Below are 22,749 nucleotides of genomic sequence, written 5' to 3' on the forward strand. Positions count from 1 at the left end.
AGATTCGTTCTTTATTTCTCAATATCATTTGTATTCTTCTAGACAATTCATGCATTTCATCACGATTTTAAATGTTTTAGCACAGATTCTACACAGTATATTTAGAATTTCTAAACATGGGGCTTAGTCCCACACCGTGAGATCATGACCATGAGATCATGACCTGAGCCAAAATCAAGAGTCAGCATTTAACCGACTTGATCCACCCAGGTGCCCCATGAATAGTCATATTTCTAATTTTGTCTTCCTTTTGTTCCAAAGAAAATATCTGAGACGCTTGGCTGTTAGTTAATTATTTATTCCAGCTAATTGCATTGGATTCTAAAAGGTGGCCTGCAGAATATCTGTCTTTTGGAATTTAAGTTTTTTCTGAATTCATACGTATTAGTTTTGTCTGTGTTCTATGGGTAATGCTTCAAGTATATTATTTAATATATCTTTTTGATCATATTATTTAACATATTTTATATATAATTGCTACTATAAATTTGTCCTTCCACATTCTCCATGTATTTCTGATAGTTTTTTAATGGCTATATTTCTCTCTAGTAATGAGAAAGATACACATCCTATTTTAACTTAAAACAGTGCTTTTATGTCCGACTTCAGCCAGGTCATGATCTCGCGGTCCGTGAGTTCGAGCCCCGCATCAGGCTCTGGGCTGATGGCTCAGAGCCTGGAGCCTGTTTCCGATTCTGTGTCTCCCTCTCTCTCTGCCCCTCCCCCGTTCATGCTCTGTCTCTCTCTGTCCCAAAAATAAATAAACGTTGAAAAAAAAAAAAACAGTGCTTTTAGGGGCACCTGGGTGGCTCAGTCGGTTAAGCATCCAACTTCAGCTCAGGTCACAATCTTGCGGTTCGTGAGTCCGAGCCCTGCGTCGGGCTCTGTGCTGACAGCTCAGAGCCTGGAGCCTGTTTTGGGTTCTGCGTCTCCCTCTCTCTCTCTCAAAAATAAATAAATATTTTTTAAAAATTTTTTAAAACAGTGCTTTTAGGTTTTTCTGAAAATCTTTTTTTCTAACTATTTGAGTCCGGTAAGCCCCTCCACACGGAAGGAATTTGGTCCACCCTTAATTTCTCTACCTCATACTTTCTACTTTTACATTTTGATTGTTCGGTTGTCATCTTCAGCTAACATTACTATCGTTAGACTTTCTATGATCCGTCTCTTTTAGACTAATTTTCACATTGACATTAGCCTTTGTCATTACATTGACAATAATTGAAATACTCTAACTGCTTTCTCTCTTGTGATACCATAACTTTTCCATTCTTACGTTTTTCACTGGTTCAATTCCCCAGCAGTCAGGTTACATCAGTAAGAAGAGCTGAATTCTATCCAAGCCCCTGCAATGAGACAATATCTTTTTGTCTCCCTCATATGTAAATGACAACTTCTCTGGATGTAGCGCTGCTAGGTACCCTGGTCTCCATTCAAGATCAAGTTTCTGCTTGTGTGGCTTGTTCTTACCCTTTGGGTAGGGGGTCAGAGGAGGCCTGGAGGGGAATGACGGGTGCAGCTTTCTACACATCCTCCAACATAACCCTGTTTGCACACACCAGCACACAATTTCTGGCATATTGATGACACCAAACTGGCTTCAAACATGAAGACTAGATTTCCCTTATTTTTGTTGTTGTTGTTGTTGTTGTCGTTTTCTTGAAAATATCCTCTGATATTTTCTGGGGCTGAGGGCAGATTAAACACTTGGACTCACATTACCATTTTATCCAGAACCACATGTGAGAAAACCTGTGTGTATAATTAGAATCCTTCCATAAACCTTTTTTTTTCCCACTTAGCATTAAAACGTCAGCAGTTTCTGAATCCTTTTTCTTTAATAACAGTATTTTTAGTGGCTATAACATTCAATAATGAAAATCGTTATTGCCGCCGTTAGAATTAACCAAAGGCTTGCTGTATTACAGGCCTTTTACATACGTTAGCTCGTTTAATCCCCATTACAACCCCACGATATGGGTTTTATCCCCATTTCGAATGTGGTTCCAGGCAGTAAAGGTGGAATTTGTGTCCTGTCTTCTCTAACTCCTAGGCCTGTGCCCTGAACCTTAGAGATGTTGTCTCAAGCCTTATCCAGATTCGCCGACGGCCGCCTGGGTCAAAGGCTACCCCTCTGCACTGAGCTACTGGGCTGGAGCTGGTAAAGAGCAGAGAGTGTTGGCAAGTGGCCATGCCACCTTCTGCTTCCACCCACTCTTTGCACCCGCCCTTCTGCCTTCCCGCGCTTCCTCTCTAGCTTCTGGCAAAGGGCTGCAGATCTCCAAAGCGAAGCCTCGCCAGGTTGCCTGACTTCGCAGTCCCTGAGTGTGGGAGAAGGCCCCATTTGGTATCAATCAGCAAACACAAACAGCTGCCCAGGGCTGCAGGGAGAACAGACCTAGTGACAAAATGCTCTAAATCAATCATTGCCTTGTCTGTTTTCAAACAGGCACCATTTCGTTACCTGACGTACTGATTTTCTTATGTGGAGAAAATGGAAGTTATAGAAATTAGTATGCTCACAATGTGTTTACTAGAAAGTAAGGGAAGATCCCCTAAGGTAGAAAATCTAGCCCCTCCGAGGGCCCTCCCCCTCCTGTCTCCACTACTGTCCTTGTCCTTTCTAGCCATTTGCATGGCTACTCCCCCCCCCCCCACCGACAGGTTCTCACTCCCCCTCACTACAGCTCCAGGGGTCCCCCCATGACCACCACTAATCCCCGTATCCCTTGTGCTTCCTGCCACTTGCAGAGGAATTCTCTACGGCTGGGCTTTAATCAGTACACAGAAGTGGGATGTAGATGGAAGTTTCTCTTGCACAGAATTGATCGCACATTTGTACCCACTGTTCTTCCCGTTGGATGGGAAACCACCAGGTCCCAAGGGTAATGTCTGCTTTATCTTGCCTGCCCTCCTCTCCTCTCTCCCCACCCAAATCAGAAATAGCAGACTATCTTGGCCACACCGGGTTAGTGATGCATGTTTTAAACTGAGAAGTTGATCAGGCATCCTCATCTATTTCTGATGTTGAGTGTTTTTTGGCAGGCCCCTGCCAGACTTCACAGCAAACTGTGGGAGGGGTTCTGTGTGTATCCCAGATGAGAAGACAATGGTAAAATACACTGTCGCCTATACGGACAGGAAAAAAAAAAAATCACACGCATGCACACACGCGCGCATGCACACACACGACTTCGTTTAATCAAGGGCACGTCTGAAGCACAAATCATGGGCGGTGCTTAGTCAACGCCAAGCCAAAAGAAGAAAAGTCGGTCAATGCCTCCAGTTTTCGGCCGTCAGAACATCCAGGTTGAACTGGACAACCTTTACTTTGGTCCCAAACTGACTTCCCAACTGACCAGCTGGTTTTGCATCCTGTCGGTTCAGCCTCACGTTGAATCCCGGCTTCCCTCCTCCCCGTCTCCCTGGGTGTTCTCTGACATTTCAGGCCTCGGCGCGAGCCAAGCAAACCTCAATTAGCTAATGAGGTGCCCAAGATCAGCACCAAGACTGCCTCCGAGGGCCAACCAGATCATTAACCACCATCATCAGTGTGAATTTCCAACCTCTCCTACCACATGGAGTGGGGGGGGGGGGGGTGCTGTGAAACGCTGCCGGCCCCTTGGCTGACAGGGACACAGAGAAGTGCTAGCAGGGCAAAAACAGAGTAAATTAAAAATGCACTTCGATCTATAGGCTCTATTTATCTATGTCTTTCTTTAGTAACATCACATTAAGGTAAAAGGTCATATCCCCGCTGAAATATAATTTATATTTACCTTTTATTAAATAATTACGGCATGGCATGAAGTTAAATATTACAGAAGCTAATCAAGGGGGAATTCAATAGAGAAAACTCAGACATGAGAATTTCGTCTTTGCTATACATAGAATGTCTTAATCCTCCACTGGGAGTCATTCGGGTTTGCTTAAGGAGTTTAATAATACACATTTCAACTGCCACAGAATCTAAATCCCATTTGGATCAGCCTTGGAAAAACTTTCATCAATACCTTGAGATTTCATAATATTTCTCCTGAGAGCCTGGATCTTATGTGTCATTTCTCATTTTGATTGCGGGTATAATATATGAGGTTTCTTACATATCTTGGATCCGGCAAATAGATATAAACTATAAGCAGTGTGTAAAGGTTTTATTTTATAAGTAAATAGTATTTAACTAAAAATATCTACTGGGAACCACTCATTAGAAAAAAAGCTGGCTGGTGTTCAATATTAATTTTCCCCAGAGGTTGGTGAGATGTATAAATTCTATATGATTATTGCTTTCCTTAAAGGGAGGCACAGAAACCAGATAATGCCTACCCTCTACTTCTGTTTCCAAAAAAAATATAGGGGACACTGGCTAACATGGAATGGGGAGTCTTTGTGACAGTTCTGGTCAACCCTCAACAAAGACAGCATTGACATTGCAGGCAGGAGGTCATTTATGCCCTTGGCCGACAGGAGTACTCATCACAAAAATGGCGGCTTCAAAGGCTGATCAAATTCCTTTGCAGAAATTTGAGAAGAGACAAATCAGATGATGTGGTGAGGGAAGATCTGAGTGCTCAATTGGGCTGTCACTCTAGGATGTTGGCCTGGGTTTCAGCTTTCCTCACTGGTAAGTCTTCAGCTGGAGCCTACGATCATCACGGAGTGTATGGATGGCCATCAAGAGGCCAATAAAATTCTAAAAGTCTGAGCCTAGCTGTATGTTTGCACATATGTGCATTTATCGGCAACAAAGGATCTTCACTTTTATTAGATATGCATAGAGCCCATGGTCCACTGAGGGGTCTAGGCCACATAAATAGAGGATCTCTCTAGTCCTAACTTGAAATCTTATCCTTCTCCAATAATAAAGAAAACAATGGAAAAGAATCAAATCTCTGCAATGTGACTGCCAGACAAACACCAAATCAGAAGATGGACTTTGATACGCAAGCGAAGGGGAAAAACTGCATCACGAATACCTCTCTGTGTGGCTCTGGTCAAAGTCCTGTTGACAGGACAGGAAGGTGGAGAACAACTCAGCATGGGGAAGAATTCAGATGTACAGAGACCAGCTCTTGCCTTCATGTTACCTCTAGGACTTCATTCTGCTTTTCCCTCAGTGTCCATCTCTTCAAAGAGCCTTGAGCCTCCATATTGATTCCTGTGGGGTCTGCCTTCTTTGTGCTTTGATTTTAGTTTCTCTCTCTCTCTCTCTCTCTCTCTCTCTTTCTCTTTCTCTCTCTCCTCACCTTCCCAATGTCCTTGTCCAATCATCTACCTTCTGCCCCACTGCTCATGTGTCCAACATGCAAAGCCTACGTTCATTTCTTTTAAGGCCTATGTTCAATTAGCATCTTAATGCTCCCAAATTAAATTTTTTCAGAGCATTGGATAGCCAATGGAGGTAAAATTGGTCTGGCCTGGGATCTGCCTTATTCGCCCACCCATGACCGACCATACACCATCTTCAAGGCCGGGTGGACTTTGGTTTCTCTCTCTGCAAAGACAGAAGCTGGGGCTAAATGGCCTCTAAGATCCCTTGCAGGCCCTTGCATGTGATCCGAAGGCTATTATTTATTTGGTGCAGTGAAATTCTTCTTTGAGAAGCGGAGACGGGGGGGCTGAAGCCATAGGCTGTTGAATTACATCGTCGTTAACCTTTGCTACATTGAAATCTTTCCCCACATCTGCTTGTTTCAATGTAGCAAAAGTTCAGTGTCACCAATTAAAAAAAAGGACAAAGATAATATAAGAACACATTATTAAGAGGCGGTACCCGCCTTCGTGGATACAGGAACAAGAACACGAGGTGAGAACCAGCAGTGCATAAGTGAAAGATTAGACTGAAGCCTTTGATATTTAATTTTAAATGAAATATTAATTTAATATTTAATTATGCTTTGGTTTCAAGAAAAACTGCAGCAGGAAGACAGATTGTTTGAAGAAGGGAGTAATATACGCGGTTAAGGAGACAACTGTAAAAATTAAAGATAAATTTCAAGGGTAAATCTAAATGCCACAATGGAGCAGTTATGAATATGATCACGCTCTCTGTAATGTGTATTTAGAATATTATAGCCGAGAGCACCAGGCCATTAAGGGGCTGAGATGTCTCCAGTGAAACAACAGCCCCCTATTCTGGGGCTTCCAATGGAGACATCATTCTTCAGGCTCAGCTATATGATGGATCCGAATTTTACAAGAGGTGGGGGCAGAGGCGACCTCAGTAAAACTGCAGGCTACCAGGAGGGCTATTGATTCAACCTGTTTCCAGGGTGAACAGGGAACAATTGTACTCGGGCCAGTTTTTGATGTCTGAACTGGGTATTTTTAACTAAAAATCAGATTCATTTCTTAAATGGGAATTTTTTTTTTCAGGGTACCGCTCTAAGAAAAAGAAAGAACGAAACGTGAATTGCAATGAGCTATTCACATTTGCAATCCCATTTGCACACCTGTGAGGTGCAGCTTTATGAAAAGAGGACCCCACGCCCTACCCCAAGCCTCGGGTATGATGGAAAGGTTTGTGGAAAAATCCAGGTCTTCCATTTCTTCTCCCAACTGCTGCCTGTTCTTGGCCATTTTCTTGTTAACGCTTTGTCTTGTTAACACATGGAATCAGATGCAATTGTTTGTGCTAAAGCAAAAGGTAAGAAGGTCTCTGGGGACGGAGGTGAGGTGACATGAATTCTTTGGCTCCTCAGCGTCCCAGGGTCCCCATCCGTCCTCATTTGCCAACATCCAAGTTCAACCACACACCTGGGCAAGCAGCTCCTCCGTGCGTGCCTGGGCCACCTGGGCCGATTAGGTGTCTTCTGTCCCCCTTTGAAAACCCGCTCCCCCTTCTCTCCACCTTCAGAGCCCATGTTCTCAGGCTGCCTCAGCCCCCTCTGGCCCCGACAGAATCCTGATTTCTAATCTAGTCCCAGCTATGAAGAGCACGGTGTGGCGGGCCTTTCAAGAAGAATCCACCTTTTTCAGAAGGGAAGACATGCCAAAAAGCCCACCCTGGGTTCAACGGTGAAGAAGGCGAAGCCACGTAAAACTCATCCCAGAAACGCGTGCCCCCTGCCAAACGGCGACAGGAGTGAGCTGGACTTCTATTTCGATACTTCTAAGCATACGCATGCAGAAGGGTTAAGTGATTTGCAGGAAAGTTGGGACTCAAATCCAGGCCTCCAAACTCAGTCCCTGTCTTCCACTCCAGCAGTAGGTTCTCTCTTAATAAGAAAGTGGAGTTGGTACTCCTTTCCCAACTTCAGTTATTCGTGGAGAGGATAGTTTCTATGACTTCTAGGGAATTGGAAGCACTCCATAGAGTCTCAGCCGATCACACGACACCGTAATAGAAATATCCCACTTCGCAATGTGGAACAGCAGGGCACAGGCAAGGCATCGTCTTCTTCTTTTTTTAAAAAATCTTTTTAATGTTTATTTATTTCTGAGAGAGAGAGAGAGGATGAGCAGGGGTCGGGGAGGGGCAGAGAGAGAGGGAGACACAGAGTCTGAAACAGACTCCGGGCTCTGAGCTGTCAGCACAGAGCCTGAGGCGGGGCTCGAACTCACAAACTGTGAGATCGTGACCGGAGCCGAAGTCAGACGCTTAGCCGACTGAGCCACCCAGGCGCTCCAGGCAAGGCATCTTCTGAGCCCCTCCGTGCTCATTGGCCAGGCTTATCTCCTGTGCATTTCCTCAGAGTACCGGCCAGGGAGGCAAGGCCACTGGCATTTGCCAGGTAAAATATTGGATGAAGCCAAAGAGATGGCCTTGGTGTAATTTCTTCTATTCGCTATACGGGATTGGTGAGTAGCATAGGTCAGTGGTGAAGAAGGCAGCTTTGAAATAAGACACCTGGGACTGCACCTATCTCGGTGACCTTAGGCAGCAGCATTCTCATCTATAAGGTTGAGATACTAATAGAATCATCACCATGGGGGAAAAGCAGTGATGCTATGAGCTCGTGAGATATGAGCCTGGCCCTACCTCCTCAGACGATGCCAGATATGACTACTGAATTCGTATCATCATTTCTTTTTCTCGCTAGTCTTATCTGATGACAGAACTTACAGGAGACTCCTTCACCAACAATCAAACGTTTACACCAGATGTTTAGGCCAAAGAACCAGAGGAGTAGCACTGAAAAGCTGTACTCATCTACCCCCATATCCTCGATGACCTGCCTTCAAAAACCATGACCTCTCACTGGTTTCTGTGGGTGGTGCGGATTTTATCATTATAAACTGTGGCCATTCTACCCCCAGATGCACACTCCAGACATCCCCTTCCTGCACCCACAAGACAGCCAGGAAGCACCTGCACAACCAATAACCACGATCCCACTGGGCGCCTCTACCGTGATTATTTTTCTGCCCTCCAAGTTCACTGTGGAAGGGTCTGTGAGGAAAGCAGAGGTCCTTCTTCCCTCTGAGCCCCGGCTGGTATACCATGCCTCGGTCCCCAAGCAGACAGAGGCAGTCGGACCTTTCCCGAGGAGCTGTAGTCTCACGTGGATCTCTCAACTCCACAGCAGCAAGCCACGCTTTAGCAAACCACGGTTGGAGGAAAACAGATCTGCAAAGTCACACGTGTGAAGCAAATGTGTTGTTTTTCAGAGCCCCGATGCTGTTTATGCTGTACTTGGCGCAACAACCGCGGGGAGCTGATTACTGCATTTTGGCTAATTATATCAAGTAAGTTACATCTAATAGGCTTGGGTTTATTATGATGGTGTATCCTTGGATACAGCAACCATCAATGGTTGGACCTTGGAGCCTCCTTTCCCACCTCCTGCTTTTTGAGTCTCCTAGAAAGTTCCACCTGAGAGTAAATATTATTGTGTTCGCGGTGCAACGACTCAGTCTCGAAGGAGCTGCCCCCGTGCGCAGGGTACTTTACCAGCAAGAAAGTCTCCACGACGGCCTGATGAGCAGGACTCGGGCTTCTCAAACTTGTTTCTTTGTTTAAAATACAGATTCTCAGACCCTCCCCAAAGAGAATGATTCGGTATGTCTGGAACGAAGCCAAGCATGATTCTCATGCTCAGCCAAATTAGGAAAACACCTATGGGTAACAGTATAATTAGTACCAGAGCTTTACAGATGAAGAAAATGAGGCTCAGGAAGGTTAGCTGACTTGTCAAAAGGACAAACAAGTCATTGGTGCCACAGCCGGCATCCGAAAGCACGTCTTCTGGCTGAGTCCAGTGCACTCTCCCCTTGGATGCCAGCCGATCGCTGGTGCCCAGTCCGTCCCCACTAAAGCTCTCTAGATTTCTCAAGGTTTTCTTTTCCTCTGGAATCAAGATGCGATTTTCCACGTGACCACTGGAGCTGAGTATTTTGTCTAGACCTCTAGGGGTTTCTGACACACTATCCTGCAGCTAAGCACATTCTGAGGCTCCGCACGTGTGGCTCGGGAGGCCGGGCTGGCTGGAAATCCATAAGTTCTCTCCCCATCACCACCCCGAGAGAAGGTCAGGATTCTCCAGGCTCCCTGAAGCCGGGCCTCGGCTCGGGAGGCATTGTAGCCCCACCTCCAGTCACGGGGGGAAGCCACTGCCTCTCCAGCTCTTGGACCAAGATTCCCGACGGGCTGGAAAGTACTTTCCGTGTTGGTGGCTGCTCACTGAGTGGGCAAGACGAGAGATCGCCAAACCACTTCCTGTAGCGCCTGGGCCCCTCCGCGAATAACGTTAGCCACTTGTCTCTACCAACCCTAGTCCCATTTGGCTCAGTAACCTCAGGTAGAAGTTTTTAGAGAGAGTGACCAGCCGCCTGGGCCACCTGAACAGTGTTTGTATTTTTATTTTCTTCTCTATTTGTGAAAGAATATACTACTGTGTCCCGACCCTCCTCACCCTTAACTGCTTCCCATGGTCCTTCTTTCTCAAAGGCAGTCTTCTGGAAGAAGCTTCACTGCTTCCCTGGCTGGAAATACTCTTTTTTGTGCCTAAAGAATCAAGTCGACCAATGTGTGTTGTTTCAGAATTTAAATATGGGGAACATTAATTTTTTATACCACGTTTTCTTTGTTTAATTATTAATTAAAAGTTACTTATTTTTTTCAGAAAGTAATAAATATAAGTAAGCAAAACTTAAAATAATAACAATAATGCCAACACCTAGAAACCACCATTGTTAAGACCTTCATATGCAGGGCTTTTTAATCTTACTGGGGTTTTTTATACAACTATTCCTTTTTCATGTATATGTGTATGTGTATATATATATATATATATATATATATATATAAACACATACATACATATATGTATACACACACATATATACATACATGTATATATGTATACATGTTCATTAAATCAAAAGGAAAAGGACAGAGAACATATTCATTACTTGTGATATATTATCTTATGTATAAAAAGATTCATTCATTTGTTAGCATAAGCTTATTTTATGCCTACCATTTGTCAACAACTATGTTACGCATGTGGATAATTATATATATATACACATATAAAATATATATGGATGTTATATATATAATATCCATATATATTATATATATAATATGTGGGTATTATATATAATATATATTATATATAATATTATGTATATAATATGTGGATATTATATAATATATCATATATATTATATATTATTATATATATTATATATATAATATCCACATATTATATATATTATATATATGGATATTATATATAATATATGCACATTATATATATAATATATATAGATATATATGATATATATAATATATATGGATATTATATATATATAATTTATGCTTTTTTTAACCTATATCACATCTTTCATGCAACTAAATATTCATTCATAGCATTACTTTTTTTTTTTTTAATTTTTTTTTCAACGTTTATTTATTTTTGGGACAGAGAGAGACAGAGCATGAACGGGGGAGGGGCAGAGAGAGAGAGGGAGACACAGAATCGGAAACAGGCTCCAGGCTCTGAGCCATCTGCCCAGAGCCCGACGCGGGGCTCGAACTCACGGACCGCGAGATCGTGACCTGGCTGAAGTCGGACGCTTAACCGACTGCGCCACCCAGGCGCCCCCATAGCATTACTTTTAACATCTAAAATGTGTTTCAGTGTAAAGAGACTTCATTATTTATTCAACGAGTCCCCTAATGGACACTAAGGATGTTTTCAATTTTCACTACCACAAACAGTGTTCCAATGAACAGCCTTCAGGCAAACTGAGTTATTTCCTAGGTATACATTACAGAAAGTAGAATTGTTGGGTCAAAGGGTATATACATTTTTAAAGCCAGTGCCATCAAGGTACTCTTTAGAGCCATCTACTCTCCTGCAGTAGAGTGTTAGAAGTCCCACTTCCTTCTAATTTTGCCAGCTTGGGTATTTTCATTTGTTTAAAAACAATTCTTTGCCAACCTGACAGGGAAAACAAATGTTATCCTATAGTCGCCTTAATTTGCATATATTAGATTATTAATGAGATTGGGATTTTTAAAAATACGTTTGCTGCTAAACTGTATTCCTTCCTGAATTAACTCCTGATATTCCTTGCTAGCTTTTAATTTACATATCTTTCCTTTTCTCCTTAGTTTGTGAGATATCTAACATGCATCACTTTACCCACAAGGCATAACATAGTGGTTGACAAATTTAGTGGTTGGCCTAAAGTAAGCTTTTGCTGAACAAATGAATGAATCTTTTTATACCTAGGGTAATATGTCACATGCAATGAATATGTTCTCAGTCTGTCCTTTTCCTTTTGACTTAATGACCATCACCCTGACATGCAAAAATTTTCTTTTTATGTCATCACAGATGTATGCTTGATGGTTTCCTTGGGGTCAAGGTTAGCAAGGCTTAAGATTATAATATTTTGAACTGTGTACATTTGTTTAATGTTTACTTGTTTACTTTGAGAGAGAGGGAGAGAGAGAGAGAGAGAAAGAGGGAGGGAGAGAGAGAATCTCAAGCAGGCTCCACAGTCAGCATGAAACCCAATGTGGGGCTCGATCTCACGACCACGAAATCATGATCTGAACTGAAATCAAAAGTCACCGACTGAGTCACCCAGGCACCCTGAACTGTGTACATTATTCATTCAAAACATCTAATTCAAATATTTCAGTTTATAATATAAAATTAGTTATCTAACTTTTTTTTTTTTTTTTTAATGCTTAACTAGTGAGCCCATTCCCATTGGTTAAACATTCCATCTTTTCCACATTGACTGAGATGGCTCCTTATGTATCCATAGTACTCATGTGTACAAAACCTGTTTGTTTTTAAATGTTCTCTTCTGTGGCATAACGTTTCTATGTATTCCTACAAAGCCCCATATTCTTCTAATTACTGAAACTCGCAATAGGTTTTAAGTCTGGAAGAGCATGGCCCTTCTCATTTTTCAAAAGGAGGGGTTCTATTTAGCACCTTTATTTTTCCAGGTGAACTCTTGTAAAGTTTCCCCAAACATTTTGTTAGTACTTTGATTGGCATTGTGTTAAATGTATTCATTAATTGACATCTTTACAATATTAAATCTTCTCACCTCTCCACCAGCTGGAAGTATTTTGGCCTTCCTCTGAACTCCCTTAGCACTTTATACCTTTTTAAAAATCCCTTTCTAAACTATACCCACCCAATTTTTCAAACTTGAAACCTGAGAGCTGCCTCCTCCCCTCCCTTCCCCAACCTTCACCCCATCCAATCAATCATCAAGTGATGCCAACGCTACCTCCTAGATTCCATCCCCTTCTGCCTGTTCCCACTACTGGTACTCTGGTCCAAGCTGCCATCATTTCTGGCCGGGGCCACCACACCGGCCTCCAGCTGACCTCCTTGAATCCACCCTGGCTTCCAAGCCATTCTCAACAACTCAGCCAGAATGATCTTTTAAAAGGCAAATCTGATCATGGCACTCCCCGGCTTTAAAATATTCCAATAGCTCCCCATGGCACTCGGGGTAGAACCAAATGATCAGCCCCAACCCTCCCTTTCCAGCTCGAGGCCAACCTTTCTTCAACTCATTCTTTCTTCCCTGTTCATAGTGGCCATCATATATATCCCATTTTCTTTCTTACTCCAGGGCCTTTGCACCTTCTGCTTCCTGTGTTTGGACTGTTCTCAGCTTTCCCCATTATCTCAGTTTAAGAGGGTTCAATTTCCCAAGCATATGTCCCCAGCATCCTATGCAACTCCTTTTTAGGATTCATCACATTTGTAATTACCTGCTCAAGTTTCCATGGTAATAACCCTGATAGTAAAAGTTTCCATGGTAATAACCCTGATAGTAAGCATAGGAATATTATTAGTAATAAATACTTTTTTTTAAATTTTTTGTGTAACGTTTATTTATTTTTGAGACAGAGAGACAGCATGAACGGGGGAGGGTCAGAGAGAGAGGGGAGACACAGAATCTGAAACAGGCTCCAGGCTCTGAGCAGTCAGCACAGAGCCCGACGCGGGGCTCGAACTCACGGACCGCGAGATCGTGACCTGAGCCGAAGTCAGACGCTTAACCGACTGAGCCACCCAGGGGCCCCAGTAATAAATACTTTTGAATAATAAGATATAGTCGCTCCCCCTCCCAAATGCTTACATACAGAGGCGTTCTAGACCTGGTTTCCACCAGCTCGTGAGAGCAAGCTGTTAAATTTTCAGAAATTTTGTGAGCCAGCTGATGTCATACTGGTAGCTAGAAATCGCCCACAGTCAGAGTATTTGCACCATGGAAATCAGCAAATACTACAAACCCTACTGCTCCCTCCCCCTGGCTTTTCCCTGAAGAGCCAATTGTGAAACTTTTACCAGCACGCCACTGTTTCCATGCCCCATATTTTTAGTCCTCACCACAGCTCTGTGAGGTAGGCAGCCCATTTTGTAGACGGGAAGGCTACGACGTGAAGTCACGTATACAAGACTTCATAACTATTTAGAAGCATCCAAGCAGCCCAAGCTTAGAGCATCACTGGCTTATCTTCCCATCACTGCACCATAATGAAGGAAGGATCCTGCTGGTCTGACTCATCTACAGTGTCCCCAGCACATGGCACAGTGCTAAGCACAGCAAACACACTCCACCAATATTTGCTTCCTGTGGGGGCTCAGTTGGTTAAGCATCTGACTTTGGCTCAGGTCATGATTTCGTGGTTTGCGCGTTCGAGTCCCGCATCAGGCTCTGAGCTGTCAGCCCAGCCTACTTCAGGTTCTGTGTCTCCCTCTCTCTCTTCCCCTCCTCCACTTGTGCTCTGTCTTTCTCTCTCTCTCAAAAATAAATAAACACCAAAAAAAAAATTTTTTTTTAAATATCTGCTTGGTGAATAAGTCAATAAAATCTCAGCACATCAGGAAGGCCGAGCTGTTGGTTAACAAGAACTGCTAAATAAAAGATGCCGGGCAGGATGGCCAGAGACCTGAGTCCTTATTCTGACTCTACCTTGAATTCAAGGGGCCACTGGGAACAAGTCACTTCTGCCTGGCTCTCAGTTCTCCCATCAGCAAAAGAGGGAGCTTGACCACGTGGTTTTCAATGGCTCATCATCTCTACCGTTCTTGGAATTTACAAGTAAGATAATATCTATTATTTTCATGGTTATGTGGGCTCCTCTTTGCCAAACACTTTGTTTCCACAAGCTGTGGATCACGGCCTCTTCTATTCTGTCTGGCAAGTTCCTACTTTAGAAATGTCACTCCGTTGTCACCTCCTGGAAAGCCTTCACTGATTCCCCGAAGTCAGCCACTCCCTGCTCAGTGCTCCATGCATTTATACCTCTTGTGGGACTTAAGCCAATTATCATAATCTCCATGTGTTCGTCTCCCCTTCTAGAACTGTAAGCTGCTAGAGACATACTGAAATTACTGATTTGGTGCCTTGAGCATAATTTAGAGCTGATGTTTGTTCAGTGAATATATGAAGTGCATGGATACCTGGGTGGGTCCTGCCCTCAGAGATTCAGAGATACTTGGTCTGGGGCCCAGGTGTCAGTGACTTAAAGTGCAGCAAAGGGTGAGGACTTCTGCTGCAGAGACAGTTTTCACATGTACACACACATATGCGTGTACAAGCACACAAGCCCTGGTTCCACACGTCCACAGCCTCCCTGAGGATTGATGTCTTTCATTACTTCACAAGAGAGCTGAGGATTGGCTGCAGTGGGATTGCTATTAGTCCTACCTGTCCCCTCACAGGCCGATGGTCACCCATATACAGTGAGTATACTAGAAAAAAACAGAGATGCCGAGTCCTAAATGTGGCAAGTGCCCCCAAAGTGAGACCCGTTCCTCACCTAACTCTGGGGACAGCCCACATTTCTGCTGTCCTCCAACCCTACCAACCACTCCTTCTCAGTCACCTTCACAGGCTCCTCCTATCACCCCGAGCCCTACATGTTGGTGCTCCTGAGGCGCCATCTTGAGACTTCTCCATCCTGTAGCTACACTCCCTTCTGTGGCCCTCTCATCCAGCCCCGTGGCCTTCAGTCCTGTCTGGATGCCCACTGCTTCCCTGTTCAACATCCTCCGTGTCTTCCCATTCAAACCCCTTGCTCTATGTGCCCTTCCAACCTCGTCTCCCATTGTCCTCCTCCCCCCCAGTGCTACTCCAGCCACAGGCATTCATGCTTTTCCCTGATGACGCCAGGCTTATTCCGACCTCTCAGTCTATAATCCGTTCTCTGCTTGGGACGCTCGCCCCCAATTCACTGAGAGTCAGACACTGTGCTAGAGAACACTGAAGAGCCAAACAGAAACACAGGCCTGAAGAGTTCCAGGCGCAGAGGGAAGGCAGTGTGAATGGAGACGAGAGAAAGTGAGAAAGATACGGAGGCAGGGGGACAGCTTTGCACACCTGTGATACAGGTCTTCACGCAACGTCCCTTCCTCACAGCGTCACTCGCTGACCACCTCACCCCAAGCCCTCCCTCATTCTCTATCCCTTACTTATTACTGTTGAAATTATATTACCTGTTTTCCGTGTTGTCTGTCTTCCCCTCTAGAAGTCAGTTTTATTAAGATGAGGGATTTTCTCTTGCCCATTTCTACATCGGAGAGCCTAGACATGTGCCAGGCCATGGCAGTAGGCATGTAAGAAACACTCATTTAAATGAATGAGTAAACTGTGTCCCTCTGGGGGCGAGAGCAGCAAATAGCTTACTGTTCCTGCAATAGACTCTTCCGTAGACACACACACACACATACACACACACACACGCTAACCCTGAGAGAGAAAATTCAAAGGTGGAATTTTAAATAATAAACCTAAAAATTACTCTCCATCTACTCCTCATTGATATCTAACCAGACACTTACACATAAACGAGAATAGGAGGCTAGATCCAAACGAGAGACGAAGACGCTATAAAATACGATCAGAATTTCGTAATGTGCCTGATATATTTTTTAGGTTCATATGATTCTTTCTCTACAACCCTTATTTTCTCCTTCAAAGTACAATGTGCTGGTTGATCTTCCTGCCTTCAGTCATTCCCCTGATTGACTCAGTCTTTATATCAATAGCATTTGTTTTTCTTATGATAACCCGTTTGAGTTACTCTCCCTTGCCTGGGAACATTTAACATTGTCTTACAAATCAAGCCCTAACTCCCATACGAGGTGCTTTTTTTTTTTTTAATTTTTTAAAAAATTGTGGTAAAACATGCATGACAAAGTATACCATCTTAAACCATTTCTGAGGGTACAGTTCAGGCGTGTGAAGTACATTCACACTGTTGTGCGACCCATCTCCAGCATTCTTTTCATCTCACAGAACTGAAACTCCGTACCCATTAAACATCAACTCCCATTCTCCCTCCCCCGACACCCGATAACCACCATTTGATGTTCTGTCTCTGACTTTGACCACTCTAGGTACCCTACAGGGCTCTCAAACTGTTTTATGTTTTCCTTCCCTCCCCTGCGTGGCTCATGTGGGCTAAGTTCTGGTCTAAGTTCTACCTGAGTGCATTGCCACAGCTGTAAACCGGCCCTCTCTTCTCCAGACACCTGCTCGCCTCACCCGCTGGGCCTTAGTATGTGAGATTCCCATAGCTGGAACATTCTTCCTTCTTCTCTTTGTCTATTCAAATCCTCCCCACCCTTAAAAATAGTCTTTGGGGCACCTGGGTGGCTCAGTCAGTTAAGCGTCCGACATTGGCTTGATCTCCCGGTTTGTGATCTCACGTCATGATCGCACAGTTCGCGGGTTCGAGCCCCGTGTCAGAGCCTGGAGCCTGCTTCAGATTCTGTGTGTCTCTCTCTCTGTCCCTACCCCACTTGCGCTTTCTGTCTCTCTCTCAAAACTAAATAAATAAACATTAAAAAGACAGTCTTTGATTTCCATCTCCTCCTTGAAAACCCTTCCTCCTACTCTAGGCCACACCAAACTCATATTCCATTCATCGGAAACACTAAACATTTTGAATATTCAAATTCCTCGGCTGTTCTGTGCAATATACCATCCCTCCTCCAAAAGTTTCTACATTTCCAAATAGGAAGCATGCCTTATAAGTCATTGCACCTTCCATGTAGAAAAAGTAGATACAAAGTAGATATTCAACAGATACCGAAATAATAATTTCCACTTCCATAAAATTTTAAAATACTTTGAATCAGTCTGTAGTATCATTGGGTAATTTTTATGAATCTTTTTCAAGAAAATTTAGTCACAGCCAGCAACTTGGTCTATTTTTTTTTTATCTGATTGCTTAGACAAAATTCCATTCTAGGTGGTTCCAGCTGAGTTAAATCTATGAGGATATATACTCATGAAATGAACTCCCGTGATCATCTCTCAGACTGTTGAGAAACTGCTTGCATAAAATAAACTTTAGAATCAAGTCTGCATTTCCCCAGTCAATACCTATCACCCAGTCCACTCTTCCCACACTAGTAGAAAGGCCTAGAAAAGGTAAAATCATTATAAATTGGAGACACTGGGAGCTAGAGCAAAGGTGAACCAGGAGCCAGTCTCCCTTGGATCATTTTCTCACCCACCTGTGTAAATGAACCTCCCAGGAGCTCCTTTGCAGAACTGCTTGGATTTATAAGATAATGTCACTTCCACTACTCCAGGGATGTGCCGGGGAGGAGTCTGCACTCGGATGGCATGAGGAGTTATTAGCTGAACAGGCAGGGAAATAAAATACCTGTTATACAAGTTATCACCGAGGATATGGGGAACAGGAGCATCTCCCTCAACAACCCCCCGGGGCAAACTGGCTGTACTCACAGTGCTCCAAACGCTCCAAACGCCCCGTCCCTGTGTCGCACGTGTTTCTCTCTCCCACTCTGGAATTTCCTCGCAAGGTAACCTGTCTGGATCCTTGCCTCCCCACCAGTGCTGCTCAAGTCCCACCACCCCCTGTATTCACTCCCTCCCTGCTTCCTACACTGCTACTCTCTCACATCGTGATTTGCCACTTTCCATATCCAACCCAGCACTGTACTCGTCTTTTTGTAATGTCTCGTTGGTTTTCTCATTATGACAGTGGAACATACCTACTTTAGACAGTTTGGAAATTATAGAAAAATATAAAGTAAAATATTAGCATTGCATAACCCAGAGACAGCCACTGTTAATCTTTGGTGTGTTTCTAGCGTTTTTCTATGGATGCATGTTGTGTAATTAGATTTTATATCCGTAGATCTTGTTATCCTGAATTTTTTTTCACTTACCATTATAGCGTAAGTACGATCCCCTCTCCTGTGTCATTAGAACTTTGTCAAAACCCAATTTTTAATAATGGATTTTAACCATTCCATTATTCAATATTTAGGCTATTCCTAATTTTTCACAATTGTAAACAACGCGCAACAAATATTTATCTTTTTAAGGGATTCGTGCCTACAATAAACTGTGGTTTACATGTCTTTTAATTCTCGGTGACTCGCTCATAGCAAGTACTCAACAACAGGCAATCACGTTTTTGCTGATGACCCAGGAATTACACTTACCCAAATCAAAACAATCTTTGGGCCAAAGAAAATCAGGGAAGCAAGTTGCCTTTGCCTACCTCACTCCATACAAGCATGGTCCCAAACACCACTTGGAGGCCATCAAAGAAGTTGTCTCCAATGATGATGACCATGGCTCCTCCCGTGGTCCAGCCTTCGCTCGGGCTAATGGCTTTGATGCAGGGGGTAGCTAGGAAGATAGGAAAGGAAAAGTCAGGGCTGTCCTTTGATGGTTAAAATTTAGAGTTTTGGGGATTGGCTGCTCTTGAAAGCTGTTGGTTATTTCAAGTTCAAGTTGAGCTTTGCTGACTTGCCATCATTCCCTAATTGGTTGCTGGTTTTCACCAGGTCATTAAAGCCTAATGAGTTGACCACTATATATGAAAACGTGGAACACTTAGCTAATTGTGCAAAGGGTGTTTTTAAAACCCTGTTGTTTTCCCCCATATTTTTATAAGTTGATCACACTAGAAATGTGTAAATCCCTTTTCTCTCCCCACCTCCTCTGCCCCAAGATGTTAAGATTTACAAGGCCTGTTAATGTGCTAGCGAGAGGAGAAAGTAAAATCTATCATAGTTGAGTTTTTTTCCGGCTCTATTAAGAGACAATTTCTAATCAGTTTCCTAACTTTGTAGGAAGGATTCCGCCCCCCCCCCCTTCTTCCATATGTTCAAGGCCTCTGGACTTTACATCCCAACAGGAACCCAATATGGTTTTCAGGCCATAACTAAAGTCAATCCATCACTCCATTTCCAAAGTTGACAGGGTCAAAGGTGGAGGAGAACTTTGGCAGGACTCCAAAAACATGAGCCCCCTTTGAACAGCCAGTCAATCACATCCAATCAGTCAAAAGAAACTGGATGGGTTCCTAGTTCTGAACCCTGGGATTTTCTTCTCCCCTTTCAATGCCCACTGTGGGAGAATTAACACCACTCCAAATTCTTTACTGATTCAATCATTTTCTTTCAGTTCATTAATTCCTATTTAAATTGATACAAGACACATTTTAAGGGCCAAGCTGGAGCGGGGGGCTGGTGGGCAGTACACAGCAAAACATCACAATAAAATAGTAGCCTAGGTTAGCCATTCACCCCCTATAACAAAGCCTTACCCAACTCTGGCGAGTTGGGGAGTGTGAAAGATGGAATTTACTTAGGTATTTGTCAGTTATCTTCCTTGATATGCTTTAATTTTTTGGACAACTTGAAGTTGAACAGTCACCACTATTTCTGACGACTCTAATGCACATGGAAAACTACCCAGAGCAGATCATGATTTCTTCTTGTCCAAGCAAACAAAAATCAATTAGTGTCAATTTCATTCTGCACATTGTTTTGTTTTGCCCACAATCTGTTTAAGGGTACATCTGACACTTATTCATACATGTCTGGCAAGGTAACGTTCCTGTTTAACCAAGATGTCATAGGCCCACGTTTGCCTGAAATGCCCGTCTAGCAAAAAGAAAAACACAGAACTGGATGGAGGAGACGGTGAGGCACGGGGGCCTGAGTGTGGGCTGGGACGTGTGTGGCGTTGCAGCAGAAGAGGCAGGCATCCGTGTTTACAACTTCACTTAAAACCCACATGATCTTGTGTGCTTTCCCCACTCCGGCTTAGACATAAATGGAAAATTCAAGCCAGGACAACTGCGGACATCTCGACCCGTGTGCTGTTCTCAGCCCAGACAGCGGGCAGCCCTACCTTCTGACGGGTCCAGCCTTCTCGCTCGCCGTCCATGCTTGGAGTTGTTATGAACAAACATGTTGTCAGAAACAGCCAGCACGTGTCCATCCACATTCACCGTTGTTGACAACACGACCTGCGTATTTCAGGTGAAAATGGGGTGGGGGTGGAGTTAGTTGTCCATAAAGTAGTAGAGGCCGTAGCATACTGATCTGCCAGACTTCCCCATGGCTAATGAGAGACGGAACAGAATCTTGGGCCGGGGCCATGCCCTCAGCATCTCAGCAGGCCATCCCCTCATAATTATGGCAGAGCCTTCTGGAGAAAGAGGCCACCCTTCGCTCACGTGTTGTTACGTATTTGCACGCAAACCACGCCCAGGTGATGAAGTGGGGAAACTGGCCATCCGCCTGCTGGTTCTAAAAACCTCATTCTCAGGAGTGCCTGGGTGGCCCAGGAGGTTGAGCATCTGACTCCTGCTTTCAGCTCAGGTCTTGATCTCATGGCTCATGGGTTCGAACCCCCCTTAAGGCATGGACTGCCAGCGTGGAGGCTACTTGAGACTCTCGGTCTCTCGATCTCTCTCTCTCTCACTCTGTCCCTCCCCTGCTCTCACTCTCTCTCTCTCTCTCTCAAAGTAAATAATAAACTTTTTTCGAAAAGATAAATAAGAACCTTGTCCTCTACCACAGGACTTGGACAATCGTTCCCAGCTGACCCTACATCTGTAGTCACACCAAGGAGCCGACTGTGTGTGCTCAGGAAGTGAAGATCTCGACACCAGTGGGGAGGTCATTTCTCCCAGCTTGGAAATGGGTTCTCCCACTTCTAGCGTGTGCTAAAGCAATGCTGGGCACCAGGACGCTGCCCGGGGAGTGGTCTGCGGTGGCCCCGCCCACTCGAGAGCTGCGGCAGAGATGCTCTGATCTTTTGGTGAGTGGATGAAGAAGCTGGAAGTCAGTGTTGAAAATGTAGGACAGTCGGTAAATCTAAGCAGAGGAAAGGGAAGGGATGGGTGTGGAGTAGTGGAAGGGCATGGACTGGGAATGAGACAGAACTGAAACGCCACACCTGCTCTTCCCCAACCTTGTAACCTGGGACGAATTACTTCACCTTGTCTAATCTCTTTTTTTCCTCATCTGTAGAACATACACAATAATGCCTGTCTCGAGGGCTGAATAAACAGAGGAAGGATAAGGTGAGATATTTCACGTAAAGCGTTTGGGGCAGGGCCTGGCACATGCCAAATCGGGATGACGTCCGACCCTAATTGCCTCACCTCTGCCTTGTTTGACCTGTCAGTAGGACAGGTGACATTACTCAGTGAGCCCCTCCCATAGCGTAAGCTCCGGGGAGCCTCTGGAAAGGCAGGCACACAGGCTGGGTACCAAATTTACGAGGCAGGGTCCCTACCCTTAAAAAGCTCACTCTCAGGCTAGAGAGATATGGCTAACACATCAAACCAACAGCATGCAAAATGAAATCCAATTGAGTTCTATGTGTGTGCCTTAGATCAGGGGTGCAGGGGACATTCAAGACAGAGATCAGTCAAGGCCAGAGCAGTTGGGAAAGCATAGCAGAGGTGGGTGGATTTGAGTGCACCCACCACCTACTTGACCCAGGAAGACGGGCCATGCTAGACATGAATCTTTTTATCAGTTATGCATGCAATTTTTTTGAGAAAGTAACGTGTTACATACATATTCATGCATATGTATAGACCTCTGGAGGAAAGACATTGAATAGGTACATAATGAGGAGCCGTATTTAAAAATGACTCTTCTGTCTACTCCCAAATTAAATTTGCTGATATTCTACTGGTAATTTTTCTGCACACCCCTTCCTTCCTTATTAAATGAAGGGCGGGAGGAAACCTTGACCCTGCCTTATCTCTAATATGAAATAAGATTCATTAGACGGCACTTAAAATTTTCCACTACGAATACTTTCCAGCAAACAAAATAAACAGAATAGTGTAATAAATCCTTTCTCTAAGTTGAAGTTTACATACATTGAAATGTACAAATCTTTGCTGCACAGCTTTGACAAAGAGATACATTCAGGTAATTCACACCATATCAGGACAGTGAACATTTCCATCTCCCCAGAAAGCTATCTTGTGTTCCTTCTCAGTCAGTCCTATCC

General features: G+C 44.0%; 1 protein-coding gene across 6 annotated transcripts in view; it reads right to left on the reverse strand.

Moving 5' to 3' along the window:
• Window positions 1–22,749, reverse strand: part of EBF2 (EBF transcription factor 2) — a 194,509-nt gene that overhangs the window by 20,918 nt on the left and 150,842 nt on the right. For 4 of the 6 annotated variants that reach the window (XM_047091527.1, XM_047091529.1, XM_047091526.1 and 1 more), the window contains 3 exons: window positions 20,623–20,740; window positions 18,980–19,110; window positions 17,961–18,087 (listed from right to left, as the gene is read on the reverse strand). In XM_047091527.1, coding sequence (XP_046947483.1) covers window positions 17,961–18,087; window positions 18,980–19,110; window positions 20,623–20,740 — 376 coding nt within the window. Of the gene's footprint in view, window positions 1–17,960; window positions 18,088–18,979; window positions 19,140–20,321; window positions 20,326–20,622; window positions 20,741–22,749 lie in introns of all 6 variants that reach the window. The other 2 variants (XM_047091528.1, XM_047091524.1) reach the window with 1 other exon arrangement.

The sequence above is a fragment of the Lynx rufus genome, unplaced genomic scaffold (assembly GCF_022079265.1).
Source record: "Lynx rufus isolate CCGP_SWC_20201006 ecotype Redwood Valley unplaced genomic scaffold, mLynRuf1.p SCAF_3, whole genome shotgun sequence".
Lineage (NCBI taxonomy): Eukaryota > Metazoa > Chordata > Mammalia > Carnivora > Felidae > Lynx > Lynx rufus.